We start from the raw sequence: 21,277 nt of genomic DNA, 5'->3' as shown, positions 1-21,277 counted from the left end.
CAAATATAAAAACAAATTAAAGGTGTTTATTTACTTTGTATTCTGCTACTCTTCCCACTTACATACTCTACAGTTTAGGTGAACTGAAGTCATTTCCTTCACACATTTTGACCTTTCTTGCCTTTCTCCATGTTAGTTCCAATCACTCTAGGATGGGTCTGACCTTCCACCTCAAATTTCTGTTTTTTGAAACCCCTGCCTTCTTTCAAGGCCCACCCCAGCACTTGTTCTGTGAAGCCTTCATTGTGCCTCTACCCCAGCTATAAATGATCTCTCCCCACTTCAGTTGCTCAATTTTTTTCATACCTCTCCTATGCAGTTACCACAGCCTAACTTGTACTTGGCTTTTTTCTGTAATATATGTTTTATTCCCTCACCTATCAGACTTTAATCTTGGAGGCTGGGTTAGTCTTGTTAACTTAAATGCATACTCCTCTATTTGACATTTAAACTGTTTCACAGGCTGGTTCCAACTGACTTTTGCAGCCTTATTATATGTTCTCCCTCACACACTCCTTAGTCCAGTCAAACTGGCCCTTGTACTGTTAAACTCACACATGACATTTTATCTCCTATCTCCATGCCTTTTGTACAGGCTGTCTCTTATACCTGGGATGCCCTCCTCACCTCTGCTGTCTGGAATCTCTAGTTTTTTCTAAAGTTCTGCTCAAATATCACCTCCTGTATGAGGCCTTTCCTGATCCCTGCCAGTGTTCCTGCTGGTGCCCTCCCATTGCAAGTTGTAGTAGTAAATATTTTTGTAAAAGGATTCCCTTCAACATTCTTTCAAAGTGATTGTGTTTACCTAAAATTTTTTAGGAACATTAGTTGAAAAAAAAAATCAGAGTACACATTTTTATGTATATTGTATATTAAGATCAACTTTATACACACACATGTGAAAACTACTTGAAAAGTGTCAGTATTTTGTAAAATTTTATTCACTTTTGAAAAGTTTAACTTTAATCCAGTTGAAAAATCACATACCTAAGAATATTGGGCAAAATAATTTTATTATACTTCTGATAAGAAACTGTATCTATAGGAGGTTGATTTATGTTGACTCCAGAAAGGTAGGGTAAGAATGTTGCTGTGGTAATGTTATGAAGCAGTCAAAGGGAGTTGCTTTGGGAACCTGCAGTGTAGCTTGTTTTTTCTGTAGCTGTCAGTGGATTCTGATTAGCTCAGCCTCGCCCATGTTTTGACCTATACTAGCTTGCTTTACAAGCTGTTCCTGGGATGGCTAAATTAGAAAGTCACGAGTAGAAGCCTCTCAGTTATTTCCATTCACTGATGAGGTGGAAATGTGGATTAAGAGCTGAGTGTTTTATAATTGGTAATTGACATGGAGTTTTGATTACGATTTTACTTCACAATTTTCCCCCCAAAATGCACTTCTATTTTTATATTAACTTTTTAAATAAAAATTATCAGTAGCTGTAACAACCCCTATACAATCTTTATATTATAACTTGATAGTTAGAAATTTCTGACTTGCAGAGTTACAAATTAATTACCTGGATAGCTTTTTCAAAATTAGTACTTTTAAGATATCTTCCTTCTTATGAAGTGGGAAGGTTTAAAGGATTAGCATGTAATTACATGCTAATAGCTGTAACTGGTGGTGTTCTTCAAGATCTTACAACTAAAACACCAAAATAGTTTTAAAGCTTAGTTGTTTTGGGATTTTTTTTCCCTTCAGATTGGTATAATAACACAGCTGCTAGCAGCTGCTGTAGGGGGTGTAAGACCGAACAAGAGCTGCCAGCACAGGTTCTTTGATCTGCTTTTCTAAGGAAAGCAACTTTAAGGGATTAACAATTTTACTTTAATTAAACCTACATATATCATTCACTTAGTTCAGGGGGAAAAGCCAGCACCCTGAACTCAAGAGGAAATACAAATAGAAATTACAAACAGAAAAAAAATTTCAACAGATCAAATAACAATCTTCAACAGAAAGGCTTTATATGATCAAGAAAAAGAGAAGCACCAATATCTGGGTTTTCTTCAAAGTGGGGGCTCCAGTGGCTACCCAGAGTCTCCACACCAACACTTCCGGTGACTGAGAGCCCCAAACAAAATGCTAACCCTGAACTTAAGAGCAAATACAAATAGAAATTACAAACAGGCAATATAAACAGATCAACATTTCTGGCTAACCAAATCACAATTATACATAGTTACTAGGGAAGGATCGATATCTGGGTTTTCCAAAGCCAGGGGGCTCCAGCAGCTACCCAGAGTCTCCACATCAACACTCTTCCAGTGAGTGAGAGCCCCAAACAAAATGCTAACCTCTGAGTTTATATACCCTTTTTAGGGCCCAAAGGGTTCATACCTAATCACCAAAAGGGTGTGAGCCTGGGGCTTTATGCCTCGTTAGCAAAGCGGTGGGGGCCTGGGGCTTTGCACCTAATAAGGCTTAATCAAAGGTACTTGATTACTTTATCTTTCTAAAAGAGAAAACAGTAAAAAAAGTCCCATCCTAATTACTGTAACAAGTGGTTTCATAAATTTTGGGAAATAACATCTTTTAAACTTGATTTTGTTAATATTTTTTTCAGATAATTGTATCTTTATATGTCTATAAGTAATTCTGTGTTTTATGATTCACTTAATGATTTATGTTGGGATGGTATAACTATACATTGCACAGCTGAAAATGAGTTTTTAATAAGAACTGGAAATTTTGACTTTTAACTCAAGGTTCATATTAAGTATATTTAACTATAATCCTGCCCTTTATTTTACCTATGAAATGTTATAATTAATTTTTAATATATTGTAATGGCAAGCAGGGTGGGACTTTTGCTGTTTTTTTTCTTTTGGAGTGCTTCTCAGCACTAAGGCAATCAAGTGCCTTTGAGTCTTGCCTTTGTTTTAATTGAGTGTCTTTGATTGACTCAAGAGTCTTTGATGACCTACTTAAGTCACAAGAAAGCCTAAGTCACATGAGTTTGAGTTACATGGTTGTGATGCCCTCTGACCCTGAAGAAGCATGTATATATACTCTGAGGTTAGCATTTTGCTTTGGGACACACTTGAAAGAGTGCTTGTGTAGTTTAGCGAGAGGAGACTCTGAGTACCTATTAAGGAGCCCTCCCCCCCATTTGAAAACCCAGGTGTTAGTGTTTTTCTCTGTGGTAATTATGTATGTATTGCTATGGACAGACAGAAGCCCTGTCTGCTGATTTGTGTTATTTGCTCGGTTTATATAATTTCTGCTTGTAATTTCTGTTTGTGTTTTCTCTGAAGTTCAGGGTGATGAATTTTTCCCTGAACTAAGTGAATGATATATGTACGTTTAATTGAAGTGAGATTGTAAACTCCTTAAAGTTGCTTTCCTTAAAAAAGCAGATCAAAGAACCTTGTGCTGGTGTTGGTCTTACACCTCCACAGTAGCTGCCAGCAACATTGTTATTATATATGTAAGAACTGACTTGTGTCCAGCAATTGGCAAGATTTGACAGTGAGCTGCTATTAGAGCATTCAAGATTGTTAGCACATTAAAATGACATTTCAACATAGCCAAAAGGAAAAAAAATAATTGTACTTTATACTCTCATCCCAGAAGTTAAATGTTTTCCTCAAAACCTAGTAATTTGTTGGACATTAGAGGCTTGATGGAAATTTCATTATTTCATGGTTTCCTTATTCTGATTTGGCTCATAGAAGTACCATAGGGTTTTCTCTATAATGGTATCTTTTTTATGGTTTTGTCGGGGTTTTTATAAATAGTATTTTATTTTTTCCAATTACATGTAGTTTTCAACGTTCATTTTTATAATATTTTGAGTTTCAAATTTTTCTCCCTACCTTCCCTTGGCATGCAGTCTATCAAAGGTTATAAATGTGCCATCATGGAAATATATTTCCATATTAGTCATGTTGTGAAAGAAGAAACAGAACAAAAGGGAAAAGCCACAACACCCCCCCCCCAAAAGTGAAAATAATACTCTTCAATCTGCATTCAGGCTCCATAGTTCTTCCTCTGGATATGGATAGCATTTTCTGTCATGAGACTTTTGGAATTGTCTTGGATCATTGTATTGCTGAGAAGAGCCAAGTCAAATCATAGTTGATCATCGCACACATGTACAGTGTTCTCCTGATTCTTGCTCACTTCACTCAGCATCAGTTCATGTAAGGCCAGGTTTTTCTGAAATCTACCTGCTTATCATTTTTTATAGAACAATAGTATTCCATGACATTCATATACAACAATTTGTTCAGGCATTCCCCAATTAAAGAATATCCCCTCCATTTCCCTTTTTTTGTCAACACTAAAAGAACTATTTTTGTACATGTGGATCCTTTTCTCTTTTTAATGATCTCTTTGGGATACACACCTAGTAGTGGTATTGCTGGATCAAGGGTATGTACAGCTCAGTTGCCCTTTGGGCATAGCTCCAAATTGCTCTCCAGAATGGTTGGATCAGTTCACAACTCTATCAACAGTGCATTAGTGTTCCAATATTCCTACATCTTCAGCATTTGTCATTTTCCTTTTCTGTCATATTAGCCAATCTGATAGTTGTGAGGTGGTACCTCAGAGTTATTTTAATTTGCATTGCTCTAATCAGTAGTGATTTAGAGCATTTCTTCATGTGATCTATAACAATATTATTAAATTGAATCATATGACCTAATCATTTTCTGCAGGTTAAACAGAAAGAGCATGGGGATGGGGGTGAGGAAACCACTGTGAATCAGTGCTTTTTAGCACCAATTGATGACAGATTTTTTTGCTTGAGAATAAATTAATCTCGAGTTTACCAGGAAACATATCTGTAGGATTGTTTGTGAATTTTTAGTAGACTTAAATTAATAAGGAAATTGACAATTTTTAACCAATATGGCTAGAGTGTATGAACTTTTTGTCTTTTTTAGCTTAATTTGACAGAAAGAAATTCTTTTGCCTCGAGACCTAAAAGAAATAGAATTTTTTGTCTTTTAAATTGAACAGATTAGCTATGGAAATTGCAGAAAGTAAGCACACTTATGCTAGATAATAGGCATTATCTCAAGTCTTTTAGACTTTCAAAATGTGTAATAAAACTTAAGTGGGAAAAGTCATTTTATTAATCTTACATTGTCAAGAACAGAACACAAACTTCATTTTGATAATTGGTTTTCAAAATCAAACCAGGAAGAATACCTAGTCCATAGAAAAAGTGACTGGTTGGCTCACTATTCTATATCTTGTGTCAGCATGTGAACCTCTATTTTGAAGTGGGATCAATTTTAGTTACAATTTATAAGTACCAAAAGGTGGTCTGCTTAGGCATACATCAACTTAAAAAGAATTGTTTTACAGTTTTGAAATATAATTTTATTTGCATAGAATACAGAATTACATATATAATTTATAGATGATAGTTCTGGAAATTGAGAGCATATCTCAGAAGTCATATAGTCTAATATCTTAATTTTGTAGATAAGGAAACTAAAACATAAAGAATTTGTGACTTGAACTGGTGGTCATAGCTAATCTATTTTCAGAGCCAGGAAGAAGACTCAAGTCTCCGCTCTTGCATAAGCCAATGCTATTTTTACACAGCCATGTATTTTTCTTCAGATTATTTTGATTCAAAGTTTAGAATTGAAGTTTTGCAAATTAATATAATGTAAAATTCTGTTATGTGGTATCAAAGGAATAGTTTGTGAGCATTTAGAAAGGGAAGTGGTGATGCCTGGGAAGCAGCAAGGGGTTAGTTATGCCACGCCAGGCTTAGCTTATTTCTTTTGAAAAGGTTAGACTGGTAGATTAGGTTTTAGTCCAGTAGACCTGAATCCTGTCAAGCCCTTGAAAAAGTCTCACAAAATATCCTTGTGGGTAGAATGAAGATGTGGACTAGATAGTAGTGTACAGTTAGGTGGATTTCAGACTACTTTTCTACAGTGGGAAGAGCATTGAATTTATAGACAGGGAACCTTGGTTCAGATATCAGTTCTGCTCTTTACCACCTTTGAGGCATTAGATAGACACTAACCTCCTGAACCTTGGTTTCCTCACCTATAAAATGAGGAAGTTGGAATAGATGGTCTTTGAGTTCCTTTTAGGTTTTAAATCTGTCAAACTAGGAAACAGACTCAGAGAGCAACTTGGCTGTAATCATATAACTAATAAGTGTCAAAGATAGGATTTGAACCAGAATCTTCCTGTCTTTAAATCCATTGTTCTTTCCCACTTCGCTAAACTGCTTTTCACCAAGCCCCACTCCAGTCCTCACTGTGTGGAAGGTGATCATGGGTTCTCAGAGGCTGCACTCAGAATCTAACAAGTTCTGCCATGTTGGAAAGTCTCTAAAACATACTGTCTCCCTTCTGAGGACCAGCCAGCTAAATATGGTGATAAATTCTTTGGCTATAACAACCCATGCAGCAAAGAATTTAAAGTGGCCCTGAGACCTGTGAGGCGCCTTCCCCTGCACTAGTGATTCTGGCAGAAAGGACACAGAGGGCATAAAGAATCACACCTTCTGTAGAGCAAAGATAAATATTAACTTAATTGTTGGTATTGTCAACTGGAGATAATTTTTCAGTGACTAAATAGAAGTTATAATGCCAGAGGAACTAAATCATATCAATCTCTGCATTCTTGTCATAAATGAAGCCAGAATACTCTCATGATTGACATTTACTAGAAGAGCACTATGAAAATAATTGTAGCTTGTAGTCCAACATTTATTGCAGAAGATGAGGAGGTAGAGAATTCATGAGGAATTCAATTTCACTTTCAAGAGTAAATAAGCATATATTTATGCTTGTTACATATGCAATTCAAATTAATATGTAAACTTAATATTGAGGGTATATGCACATTGTATATATTTGAATTCTTTAACTTCAACATAAAAATGGCCATGGGGAGGAGGATGAAAAATAATGCTGTAAATATGGTTGATTGATTTATAGGGATAGGTCATATAAAGGAGGAGAGAATACCAAATACTTTGAGAAAAAAACTTGGATTTTTTGTCCCCTCCAAAAGTAACCAAGAGAATATTAGTGACTATTAACTTATATGCTTCTTTTCCCTGCACTATAAAGTTTTAATGAGAATAATATACACACAAATTGAAGGCATCTTCAGTGAAAGTATAAGAAAGAAACAGTATTTAATAAGCAATATTTTCAGCAAACCATATCACCACAATTGTAGAGAATGAGATCCTACTGACCGTATTGTACAACTGTTTAAAAATATTTGATTCAGTAAAGGGGGAAAAAGCCATCGTATAATAATAACTAGCATTTATATAGCTCTTTAATGTTTGCAAAGTATTTTACTTTGTTAATCTCATTTGATCCTCTTAATAACCCTGTGAGGTAGGTGCTATTATTATCTTTATTTTATTGATGAGGAAACAGACAGAGAGGTTAAATTACTTGCCCTCAATTACATAATTTTTTCCCAAGGTCAAATTTGAATTTAGGTCTTCATGATTCCAAGCCCAGTGCTCTCTTCACTGCATCACTATCCTCCAACAAATAATCTTCCATGCATTTTTTTTTAAAAAAATCATACAAAATTCCTTTTAAAATTTAAATATGTATGTAACTATTAACCTCTCTGATTAATATCAATCAGTTCGTAAGACAGAGAGATATATGCTTGCCAAAAGAATTTACCACTTCTATGATATCCTATGCAAATAGAACAAGAATTCCCTAGATAATGAGGTCCTCTAAATGTTGTTTACAGATGTCATTCATTAGTCCCCAGGCATTTATTAAGTATTAGGCACTGTGGTAAGCACTGGGGTTACAATGAAAAATGTAAACCGTCTCTGACCTCAAGAATGTCACATTCTAATAGTGGAGACATATTAATAGATTGGTACCCAGAAGGTATAGACAGTAGCTGGTTTGTAATCTCAGAGGTGAAGAGGGACATGAACTGGGGAAGGCCTCTTGTAGGAGATAGGATTTGAGCTTAATCTTGAAGGGAGATGGAGAAGTGAAGAGACAAGAGTCTGGAGTGAAAGCCCTGAAGGCATGGGGGACAGCCAGTGCAAAGTCAGGGGATAAAGTTTAGTGTGCCAAGAATAGGAAGCCGACCATGTACTTGTATCATAGAGTGTAAAGGAGAGTCAAGTGTAGGAAGATTAGAAAAGAAAGAAGGGGTCAATTTATGATGAGCTTTAAATGTCACAGAATTTAATAATTGACACTGGAAATAATAGGGAGCCATTGGAGTTTATTGTGGTGATTGGATCAAGTTCTACAAGTTTGCAGAGCCTTCTATATGAGATCTATAATTTTCCAAAGTAGTTCAGTTGAACTGTCCACACAGAAGAAAAAAATGGATAAGGAATGCCTTTATACAATCAATGCAAGTAATAAGCAGCTACTGTGCCCATTGTACTTCCTATATTGAGAGCAAGGAGTAAGTTATTGGACAGCCCATGTGCTCCATTCTTTGAAGAAGGGTCATGATGCATTGGTTTGACTCCCTGTGGAAAATTTACAGGGGACTTAGGCAAGTGTTACTTAAGATGACAGATGAGATATGTTCTGCATCATCTGAAGCAGCAGCAGCATTGCTATCACAGAGCCACTGAAGTATAATGAAAAAGTTTTGCTGGGTAAATAAATCATAATGAAATCCATGTAGACAATTAAAAATCAGGTTTCTTTAGAAGAAAAAAAAACATCAAGTTTTCAAAAAGTTAAGTATTGTATTTTTAAATGTTTGTTGGAGAGGGAGCAAGGCATAATGAAAAGAGTGCTGCCAGACTTGGAGACAACAGAGCTGGTCTGCTCTCACACCTCGGGCACTTACTAGTGTGAGATGATCATGCACAGCTCACTGACCTTTGAGGCTCAGATTCCTGGTTGGCAAAATGTGAATGGTTACGTGTACTGCATGTTTCTCAGGGTTATTGTAAAGAAAGCACTTTGTAAACTTGAAAGCATAATTTGAAATAAGTTTTACATTTTACTTTTTTCTAAATGGCTAAAGCAGATTTTCTGAAAGGCTTGGTAACTGCCTTCCTAATATGGATTAAGTAATAAAACTGTCCTTTTTTTAAAAAGGATGTTTTAGAACTCTTAATGAATTAGACTATCTGTCATCCCAATTATTTATTTTATAAGATTTTACTATAAGTTCAAGAAGAATTTAAAAGACATATATTGTTTCCTTACTAAAAATAGCCCAACAAACTTAACATGTTGCTTACAGGGTTAATCCTTATCCTCACATTTAAGTTCCTTTTCAACCTGACCAAAAGCCTAACTTCCACATAATCTTTCAATTTAGGCTATTTGGTTGTCCCCAGATGTGTGTTCTATATTTCTTTTTCTTTTCTATCATACCTAAACTGGTCTGCTAACTGTTGCTCATCTTTCCGTGCTCATTTTATTCATAATAATTAAGTTTTTATAACACTTTAAAGTTTATAAAGCATCTTCCTCATAACAGCCCTCTGAAGTAAGAATCACTATCATAGATGAAGAAATTAAGATTTAGACGTCCTCAGGGTTAAATGAATAAGTAGAAGAATTTATATTCCAGTTTAGCCAGGTCATCTGATGGAGCAGGCTTCATGCTATTTCTCTAAATCCTACTTCTCAATAGGGACTTTTCTTGACAACCCTTGCTTTATGCTACCCATTCCACACTTGATTTAACCATATATTACTTCGTTTTAACTTTTTTTTTTTTACTTTTCGTATGCTTGTCTAGATTATAAACTCTTGAAAATAAGGCTTATGCATTTTTGTGTCTCCCCTTTGTTCAATATAGTACTATTAAAATTTGATCCCACTGATGATCTGTTTATTATGTGTTTTGTCCTCCTTCCTAGATCATAAAGTTGAAGGTGCAAGGATTATATTGTCTTCTCTCTCTCTCCCTGTCCCCCTCCCTCTCCCTCTCCCTCCTCTCTTCCTCACTCCTTCTCCCTCTCTCTCTACCCCTCCCCCTCCCTCTCCTTCTTTCTCCCCTCCCCCCTCTCATTCTCTTCCTCCCTCCCCCATCCCTCTGTCTCTCTCCCTCCCCCTCTCCCACTCCCTCTCTCCCCTTCCTTCCTCCTTTCCCTATTCCTTCTCTTCCTCCCTTTCTCTTTGTTTTCTCTAGAATGTGTATAATGCCTTATACATAGCAGGAACTTAATAAGTACTTTTTTAGTTGAAGATATGAAAAGAAACTACCTTGAAGTTTCTCCAAGTAAATAATTCTCATTTCTGTTCCTATCAGCAGAAACACAGGGGCCTGAATCCACTATACTCTTATCAGTTTCCTAAACAGTAATAACACATCCATTTGTTTGATTACACATTACACAAGAAATATGTATATTAAGAGTGACTTTTTTTTTTTCAGAGACGTGGAGCAATTTCCTACGACAGTTCTGATCAAACTGCGTTGTACATTCGTATGCTAGGTAAGTATTGATCATTTTCTTTTTTAATGATTTAAGGTATGATTTGAGGTTGTCTTTAAGAGAAATATAAAAATATGGCAAGTGGTATAGTAGATAAAGTGCTGGACTTGAAGTCAGGAAGACCTGAATTCAAATCCTACGTCTACCACTTATCAGCTGTATAACCGTGAATAAGGCATTTAACCTCTCTCAGTCACAGTTTCCTAACCTGAAAAATGAGGATAATAATAGCACCTTCCTCACAGGGCTGTTGTGAGAGTCAAATGAGGTAATAGTGTAAAGCACTTTGCAAACCTTAAAGTGCTATGTAAATATTGTTATTAGGACAACAAGTGGAATTTCGAAGTTGCTGAAATACTGATAGGCCAGTCTTGGGGTTTTTAATATGTCAATTCTGGTTTTATTTGTCTAGAAGGGAAAGAATGATTTGTCTTCTATGCCTATTCATTAACACTTTTGAATAGATGCACATGGAAAAAATGACACATCAGTTAATATGTACATTTTATGCATATTCTTTTCTTGGTTTTCTGTTGCTCACACAGAGATTATGCTTACTTGCATGCGAATGAATAGAATCTAGAATAGCATTTAAGAAAAACAGTGATCTACTACATGAAACTTAACTATATTTTAATAAAAAAAAATTAGTGTTCATTAAATTGTTATTATATGGTGATTACAGAAACGATGTAATTTAAGTTTTGAGTATCAATTGGAAACTCAGTAAAACAAAGAATTGGAGACTATTTTGATATTGAAATTACTTTAGCCTAGAAAGAAACTTTGTCTAACATGTAGACATAGTACATTTTAGTAAAATTTACATGAGTATGAATTTTGGTGGTTTGAATATTTTATTACTTCATTACAGTATTTCTTGTACTGTACTTAATACAGTTACTTATTTTTTCTCCCACGGGTATTTTAACATTGGTTGTAAGAGGATATAGAAATGACCCTACAGTGATTATGGTGAACATAGGCCATTCCTTCTCAACTGGGAGAAAACAATTGGCGAAAGGGGAGAAATATAGGTGCAAATAAGGAATGTTGTTTCATGCATCTTAAATATAAATAGCTTAATGTTTTAATTCCTTCTTTTTAACAGATACTTCTAAATTCTGCACATTGGTATTAATAACCATTTCAAATAGTTTAATCTTACGCAAGATTTTGCAAGAGGAATTTTCTTTGTCAAAGCCATATATACTAAATTTTAATTTGGTCAGATAGTCACTTTGTAGATATCATTAGGTACAAACTCTAACAAGAGAATAGCCTTTAAATGAAGGATTAAAATTTGCCGTTCTGTTCTTTTCAGTCATGTCTGACTCTTCATGACCCCATTTGGGGTTTCTTAGTAGAGATACTGGAGTGGTTTCCCATTTCCTTCTCCAGCTCATTTTACAGATGAAGAAACTGAGGCAAACAGTATTAATTGACTTTCCTGGAGTCACACAGCTAGCAAATGTTTGAGGCTCCATTTGAGCTCTGGAAGATGAGTCTTCCTTTCTCCAGGTCTGGCACTCTATCCACTGTAACATCCCACTGCTTTGTGAGTCATAAGTCACAATAAGAATTGCAGAAAATAATGTTGATTATGGAGTAACATTTTCTTTTCCAAAGCTCTTTTGGACAATTGAAATTTACTTTTTTTATATGGGAAATACATTTCTCAAGCTGAATTTTGCTTATTTACAAACATTTGTTTAAGAGAGAAGATAAGACATTTCATTGAAACATATGGGACGTGAGAGTAAATGAAAGATTTTTAAAAATTAAGAGGCTAATGTGGAATCCTTTTGGCCAGGATTAGAGTAATGACAGTATTTCTACCACTTGTACATCATGGGAGCAGGGGGAGGGGAAAGGAGACAAAAGAAATGGCTGTTGTCTTTGCCCTTCAACTTGTATTTGGGAACAGGAGTCAAATGTGAAACTGTTGGAATACATGATGATGTATAAATTGTACTTGGATGTCCTAGAGTGAGTGATTAGTATATATGGTGATCAGTCTAGACCAGGATTGCACAACCTGTGGCACAACAAAGGATTTTGGGCAGCCTGCAAAAAATGTAGAGGGAAACATCCTCTAAATTTTTCATGGCCACCTGCAATCCTTTAACATGCTTATAAGCCACAGGTTGTACAGGCCTGGTCTAGACTCTAGAGTAAAATTGTAAAAACTTTTGAGAGGAGTCTTAGGATATTGAGCACTTTCCAGTTTACCCAGTGCCTTCTTTACAACCACCATTCCTAGCAGGAATAACCTATTACTCCCCTCATTTTCCAGATGAAAAAATTGAAGCTCAGCAAAATGAAGTAATAGGCTTATCCTCACACAGCTGATTCTGCCAGGCAGGACTAGAACTTAGATTTTCTTTTTTGTGGTCTAATGTTATCCCTATACCAAACTGTGTGCTACTCCACCATAACTTGGAGAAGTAGGGTAAGAATTCTGGGTAGGAAGTGTATACAGCATTCACAAAAGTACGGAGCCTAGAATAACAAAACTCTTTCCATACAAATTTAAATGGGAAGAAAGTTCTTAAACTTATTTCCGTATTTGTTCTGAAGAGAATTTCAAATTAAATACCATAAAGGAAGAAAATTTTAATTTGTCCTTAAGAAAATGGGGAAATCCAAATGTCTAGTAGTTCAGGTTAACATCTACTTTTATAGACATATTTTCCACCATCCTTTCTGGATTGACATTACCAAAGTGTAGAGTAAAATGTGCATTATAAAATCTTGGTTTGTATACAAATTTTGTCAGAAAGAAAAACTTTTCTCTGCTATAATATAGCTATTCTAGCTCAGTTTTGTGTAGTGCGGGTTTTAGAAGCCACCAAGTGTCAGAGCATCTGCTTGTGAACAAGCAAATAAAATCAGTCAACCAATCAGTAAATATTTTTAAACACCTACCCTATGCCAGGCACCGTGCTAAGTGCTGAGGATACAAAAAGAGGCCAAAGAGAGTCCCTGTCCTCAAGAAACTCACAATTTATTATTGTTGTTTGGCAAAACTGTGTTGATGCTAGGAATCAGATTGTTAGGAAATAATCTACTTTTTAAAAAAAAAATGAACACCAGCCTCTTTTATGAAAGGGCATTACTAAATCACTGGACTGGGAAAGGCTTTATTTTTGGAATATATTTTTTTTCCTTGGGTTTTATTTAAGCTGTTTTCACTCACTCTCAATCAAAGCAAAGCAATTACTACCTTTAGATGCAGTGGGGCAAGAGAGCAAAATACATATATTCAAGTTGGTCCCATGTTGATTTTATGGTCAATCAGTCAACAAGCATTGGCTAAGGATACAAAGAAAGGCAAAAACAGAGCTCAAAGAGTGTCCTCAAAGAGTCCATGATTCTAATGAGTGAGACAACATTCAAGAACATACTGACATACACATATTATCACAGAATGATACATTTATATCTCAGTATCTCAGAGGCAAGGCACTAGCATGGAGGAGGGAGTGGGGGAATAACACCAGGAAAGGCATCCTGTAGAATGTCAGATTTCAACTGAATTTTGAAGGAGGGCAGACAGGGAAGCCAGGAGGCAGAGAGGTGAGGTAAAGAAGGAAAGCATTATAAACATCAAGACAACCAGTGAAAAGGCACTGAGATGTGGGATGAAGAATAGTGTATGAGAAACATCAAGTAGGTTAGTATAGTTGGACCATGGAATGCATGGTGAGGAGTAAAGTGTTTAAAGACCAGAAAGGCAAGAAAGAAACAGGTAGTGGAAGGCTTTAAATGGCAAACAGAACATTTATATTTGAAGCTATCATAGAGTATTGTTTAATAGAGTATATTTAAAGCTCTTGTTAGGTGACACAGGCAAACATGCACTTGAGGAAAATCGCTTTGGCAGCTGAGTAGAGAGGATAGATGAAATGAAGAAGGGACAGACTGACCAGTGAGAAGGATGTTACAGTATCTCAGGCCTATACTGTAGTTTTGGTACGTAAGGGAAGACAAATGGACATATATGAGAAAAGTTATGAAGGTAGAAATGACAACAGTTTGGATATGTGGGATGAATATAAGTTAAGTACTATGTTGAAAGTGTGAGGGACAAACCACAGGCTCAAAATAAACAAAAACAGAGGTGTCTCGGTTTTCTCAAGGTAGAAACAAAACAGAAGCTTCATTTGATCAAGTCTCGCGAGAATTGGGCCTCTCCCACTACCAGGGTGGGATGGTAGTGCAGAGAGGCAAGGGGGAGAAGGCAAGCAAGGGGATATATAACCTTGTACAAACAATTCTAAGAAATTCCACCCCTAGAGGCTGGACCCCTGTCCCTATTTGCTGGGACAGGTGGCCTCACAATCTATCCCAGAATAAGTTTATCCAATACTAGCACAGAAACTACAGAATTACCTTATAGGGAAATCTCAATGTTAAGATGACGGCATGCAAGTAGGCTAGGGGAGAGGGAGAGGGGGAGACCACCTGATTTCCCCGAAATCATATGATTTACAGGAAAACGAAACTTAGGCCTAGTGAGGTCTACATCCTAACTAAATTTGTACTATCTGAGTATTACCTTGCTTGATTTATTCATGGGAAGCTTTCACAAACAATCTTGTATCCCACACAAAAGTGATGCCTAGGTTATAACTAGGAGACTTAAAGAATAGTGGACCCTTGAAAGTAATTTGGACATTTGGAAGGGGGAATGGTTTGGGGGTAATGATAGTGAGTTCTCCTTTAGACATGTTGAGTTTGACATACCTATGGAGCATCTAATTCAATATGTTTAAAAGACAGTGGTGGGGGACTAGAGCTCAGGAGAGAAACTAGGACTGGATGTATTGAATTGGGAATCACCTGCATAGAACTGATAATTGAACCCATGAGAGTTGATGAGATCAACAAGTGAGATACTATAAAGGCAGAGTATGAAAAGGGCCCAGGACAAACCCTGGGGTCACCCATTTTTAGTGGGCGTGACATGGATACTAACTTCTAGCAAGGGAGACTAAGAATTGATGGTCCAACAAACAGTAGAAAAGCAAAGAGAGAGCAGTGTCATGAAAACTTAGATAAGAGAAAATATCCAGAAGGAGATGATCATTAGTAGCAACTGTTGTACAGAAGTTAAGAAGGATGAGAATTGAGAAAACAATACTATAGATTGTATAATTAGAAATCATAGGTAACTTTGGACAGAGCAGTTGCCATTGAGTGATGAGGTCAAAAATCAGATTGTAGAAAATTTAGAAAGGAGTGAGAAGAAAGGAATTGGAGGCAACTACTATAAATAGCTTTTTCAAGAAGTTCACCCATGAAGGGGGCAGAGATTAAGGATCCAACAGGGGTGGTACGATCATGCTAGGTAGGGTTTTTGAAGGATGGGGAAGATATGGGTATGTTTGTAGACATCAAGGAAGAAGGCAGTAGATACAGCTTAGGACCGTACCTCAAGGATTTTAAATTGTAATGAAGGAAAAGAACAGGTATACAAATAGAAAGCCAAACCAGACTGATAATAGTTCTCCAAATGCAACATGCCATCTTGTACATTTGCTGTCTGCCCCCGATCCCTGGAATACACTCCTCCTCCATCTCTGGTCTTCAAAATCCTTATCCTCTCAAAAGCTTCAGTTTAAATACCCATCCTTTCCATGAAGTTTTAGTAAAACTCATTCTTCTTTTCCTCCTTTCCTCAAGTTAAATGCCCTCTTTCTTGTCAGAATTTCCTGTATACTTCCTCTGTATTTCTCTTGCTCTTACCACACCCAACCTTGTTTAAATCTTTTTTTGTGGCTGGTATCTCCTACTTCTGCCCCATGTTTGGCCCTGCTTTTACCTAGAGCCCCATTCTTTCATTAGGCCTCCTTACTCCTGTTCTTATTTATTGTGGGAGAAAAGACAGAAAAAAATGAGAGAAAAGGCACTGAAGAGAATGACAGCAGGTTTTTAGAGCATAATTACTCAGCCTTTACCAGCTAATTATTTTACATGGGCTTCCCAGATTTCTCTGATGAAAGTATCTTTTTGATGTATCATCCTGTTTTACCACCATTCTTATTTAATGGGAACCTTTCCAATAAGGTGTACCTTTCTGTAGATAATAGTCTGTAGTCATTAGTCTGATTTTACTAAGGCTCACTGATACCCAGTTAGATTAAATTGTCCTTTTTAAGTTCTTGTTTGTTATCCTTTGTATGTTTGTGAATGGACATCTGAGGTCATGAATTTTATTGTTGGCTCTCAAGTACTGTCTCCTGTGAATTAATGGCCCTTTCACAGCAGTCCTTCCTGCATCATATCTACTATACTCTATGATTGCTTAGTAAGTCTTGATGGGTGGTTTTACCCCTCTATATTCAGTTTAAAATCCTCTTGATCAGGTCTGTAAGTCTCTAGGCTAATATCTTCTTGGCCCTCAGAGATATTGTAATCTTGACCAAGAGTCTTTCATCATTCATGTTTCTTAAACTCTGGTCTGGAAATCCAAATATAATTATATGACACCATCTACTTAATTAGCTGCTCATTTTCCATTTTCTCCTCTCTCCTCTGGAATCCTTATCTTCAAGTATTGGTAGTGATAAAAATAACACCTGTCTTTAGTTTCTCACTCAGGACTTTGTAATCTCTCAAGATGTTTTCTAGGGTTCTTTTGGTAGTATTATAGGATCATAGATTTAGGAGTGAAAGGAGTTTTAGAAGTCATATAGTCTAATTCATGCACTTTTTTACATGTGTACTAGAAAGTGACTTGTTCATAGTCACACCAATAATAAAGGGCAGAACTGGCATTTGAATTCAGGTCCTCTGACTTGAGATCCAGTGCTCTTCGTACCATACTACTCTGCTTCTTGCATGAACCATCAGAAGTGGGTGGTGGTAATCAGATTTAACCAGTTTTGGTAGGCTGTCTATCCTATATTAATATTTATGCTTAACTGTCTTTTGTTGTTTGTTGTTCTAGAATCCTACAAAATGGCCTCAGAACAAAAATTCATGACCTAGGATGTGTTGAGATGGTTTCATAAGTTTAAATTTTAAGGCATAACAAAAATAGAATAAAAAATAAGATATACAACAACAATGAGAAAGTCATTGACGTTTAATTGCTTTACATAGCTAGATATATCTTGTATAACATCTCATACATGTGACCTAGTTCTCAGTATCTATCAAAAATTTATGTTGCTATATAGATGGAATTTTGAAATAGTGACCAGGTAAATAGCAGGAAGCAGAGAGCAAGGTTATACTTCCTCAGAGCATAATATGGTGAATCATTCTTGGCATTAGATGCAGGATCTGTGGTTGTTACTTGATTCCCACATGAAAAAGAAGAATGCTTCCATCTGCTTTTGGGTATTCAGAAAGTCTTTTTGCCAAAGATTTGTCTATTGTACATGTGTTTAGATTGGACTGTAGCTATGAGATCCCCTCTGAAATAAATATCAAAAACTATAGATAGTAGAATGGCCTATGCCGTTGAGGGTTTTTTGTGATTTGAGACATTAAGTGAATTAGCATATGAAATCTACTTACCCATAATGTTTGAAAATTATGTGAAATTTTGCTTCCTTCACTGAGATCATATAACTGGATGAATTTACTAAAATATTAGATAATTATATATTACTCAAGGTTCCTAGGTTTTATTATAATCTGTGGAAAATTGAATTATTAGGATATTCTAGGAAAAAAATTCACAGAACTGAGTTCTTCCTTGGTATATCAAGGGCTTCTATTATTTCAAAGATGGCAACTATTATAGCAAATGAGTTCAGAACGCTTAAGAGAACTGAAGTCTACTCCACAAAACAATTCACTTAAACAAACATTTAATAACCACTATTGTTAGGTTTATAGCACTACTCCAAGCATTTGGTGAAAGTCCCTGCCTTCATGTAGCGTCAGTCCATTTGGAAGATAGGGCTTATGGTGCCCAAAGCCTTTATCCCCATTAGCAACTCCTATGGAGAAGGGGCTAGCCATATCTACCAACTACTGACCTCTGGGATAAACAAACCAACCTAGCTGAAGCAGCAAAACATCCAGGAGAGACAGGAGATAGAAAGTGCCAGGCAATTAAAATCAACACAGCTACCTTGACTGCCAGCTTCTTTGGACCCTAATAGATATAGTCCAGGACCCTGAACCCGAGAACCTTGGAAAGAGCAAGACCTAGACCACTGGCCCTGCTTTCAGCCCAGGCCCCAGAACCATCATCTCAGGAAGCAACTCTAGTGGAGATACAGCCTCACAATTGCTTCTGCAAAGCTACTGAAGAACAAGAAAAGAAAGATTTTGCCACCAAAGTTGTTGGCACTGTCAAATGGCTCAACATTAGAAACTGATGATTTTATCAATCTTAAATGACAATAAAGAATTAATATCATTACTAAGTGCATTGCCATCTGTTTTGCCACTGTACCCTAAGAATCATGAGACTTTTCCCAGCTAATTTGAGGCTGAAACTTCCTGTTTGTGTTGTTTCTGCCATTAGAATGTGAGCTCCTTGAGAGCAGCGATGGTTACTTTTGTATCCTTCTTTACCTTTACTTCCTACTTTTCTATTTTTACTTTCTGTATCACCAGTGCTTAGCATAGGACTTTGTAATGCTTCCTTCTTTTGTTATTGGTTCATTCATGCACACAGAAATAACTACTTTTAAAAAATTTGTAAAAGTCTAAGGGACAGGCAAAATAAAGTCCTATAGATGGGCAAGGCAGGGATCAGGGAATACTTATGGAAGATTTGGAATTTGAATTGCTATTTTAAAGGATTATAATTAAATAAGCGTAAAAGTGGTGGAGTGGGGAGGGTACAGCTTTCATTTTAGGTACTTTAGATAACATGAACAATTTGGCTACGCCATAATATATGTGAAGCAAATTGGTATGAAATAAGACTGGAAATGTACAGTAGATTGAAAGCCAGACTAGGGACTTTTTTTCTTTTCTATATAAATAGTAACCACTGAACCACTGGAGATTCTAACGCAGGGAATGCAGAACCGGATTTATGCATAAGGAATACGTCTTTCAGTGGTATTAAGGATGAATTAGAGGAGTATTTCAATAGGCTAAGTGGGCTGCAGTAAGGCCCTATGCTAGGTTGGAAATAGAAAAGAGAAAAAAATGGATATGAGAAAACTAGCTGAAATATATTCAACAAGATTTATTAACTAATATAGAGAAGAGTAAAAGATAATTATACTATTATAGTTATACTATTTTATATAATACCAGATTACTATAATAATAGTACTATATTATAATTATACTATTTTTGAATATAGAATACTAATTTTGGCACTGACAAAAAGAGGGATGTGTCTGCAGAAGGAATAGGTTTTGAAGTAAAGATAAACATATTGAGTTTAAGCTGCTGGTGAGTAGTTATTTTCAGGCATAGATTAGGCCTTCTCATCACCAGCAAGATGGCTGAACAGTTGCTATAAAGTATTCCAAACTCCAGACCTTATTGGAAAGGATTAACCAACATAGAATAATTATAGTTGAATCCTCAAGATAAAAAGCATGAGAACCCTCACCCCCGAATCTGCCTCCACCATGCACATCATGAATTAATTCTGGAGAACTTAATACTCAAAATCTCATTCAGTGTCTCTCCAGCTGATAACTACATGCTTACTTTACTGAGCATGTGAAGGGGCTTGTGACTAAGGGTTCTCCTATAGGAATCTTCAATGATAGTGAATCTCCCCAACTCTTCAAGAAGCATCAGACAGTAGTTTTACACAGCTGGTCAAAAGAAAGGGTGGGAATGATAAATTGAAATCTTGAGGAAGTGAAGCAGAAGTACACGTAGTATTTAAAAGCAAAGGCTGGAAGGAGCCAAGTATAAGACCTAACAAAGCGTTTGAAGCCAACATTCTTTCCCAAGAGATTACTCAGTGCGTGGGGCTAGGCCCAGCTGACCCCTTCACCATGAAAGAGTGTTATATTGCAGTGGAAAGGAGAGCCCAAAGAGTGAGAGGTAATAACAAAAAGAAAACTGAAACACCAGGAGGTCAGCAGAAAGACTGAATAAAGATCTAGCCCATAGGCAGATAAACCATCAGAGAAGATATCTTTTGATCTTCTCGGTTGGTTTTTCTGCCTGTGCGTACTTGTATAAACTCTCACATTTTGGACCATCTCCTTTGCACTACAACACAAACACCAAACCACGTTGAAAAAATTGAATGTGACTCACCTTGATGTATCAGAAGAAAAGATAAGGAGCCTACAAATATAAATTCTTAGCAGATGTACTCTGAATATCATTTCTCCTTAAAAAATGCGTATTGATTGAGTAACTCTCAAATTTATTGTTTGTTATCTATAAAGAAGGTGACTGGTTAGTATCCATGTTATATACAGCCTGCTCTTTCTTTTCTCCTGCCATCAAGGCTTTATCTTAGAACTCAGTATTGAGAATATTTACTGTCAGGGTATCTGACCTTTTTTCCTTAAAAAGTTATCTGGCAAGAAAGGAAAGGACTGTCTCTGTAGAATAATAATGTTTAAATTTATTCTTTTAGCAGTCAATTAATATTGATAGCTGACTGAAACTTGCTCTTCCTAACCTGAAGGCATTCGTATCAGTGTCTAGTATCTGTTAATAATGTATGATCACCCTTAACTTTCTATTATTGCTGTCTGGTCCTGCAAAGTCATACTGGGGAATGGACAAAACTCTGGTGTTTCTAAGTTTTATACCAGCACTGTATCAGATGTTAGCTTTTTTGGTCATAACAATGTATGAAGGCCGTCTGCTAAGAGTTAAAGTAGTTGTAATCTTTCTTGGTGAAGTCAGTACTTGAACTAATGAAATTAGGAGTCCTCGATGTGTATATATTAAGCATTCAAATACAAGTGCAAGTCAG

General features: G+C 36.3%; 1 protein-coding gene across 2 annotated transcripts in view; it reads left to right on the top strand.

Moving 5' to 3' along the window:
• PDE7A (phosphodiesterase 7A) overlaps window positions 1–21,277 on the top strand; it is a 153,307-nt gene that overhangs the window by 68,437 nt on the left and 63,593 nt on the right. For both annotated transcript variants that reach the window (XM_036742304.1, XM_036742305.1), the window contains exon 2: window positions 10,337–10,397. In XM_036742304.1, coding sequence (XP_036598199.1) covers window positions 10,337–10,397 — 61 coding nt within the window. The remainder of the gene's footprint in view (window positions 1–10,336; window positions 10,398–21,277) is intronic.

Source organism: Trichosurus vulpecula, chromosome 1 (genome assembly GCF_011100635.1).
Source record: "Trichosurus vulpecula isolate mTriVul1 chromosome 1, mTriVul1.pri, whole genome shotgun sequence".
Taxonomy (NCBI): domain Eukaryota; kingdom Metazoa; phylum Chordata; class Mammalia; order Diprotodontia; family Phalangeridae; genus Trichosurus; species Trichosurus vulpecula.
This window is presented reverse-complemented; position numbering and strand designations above follow the sequence as displayed.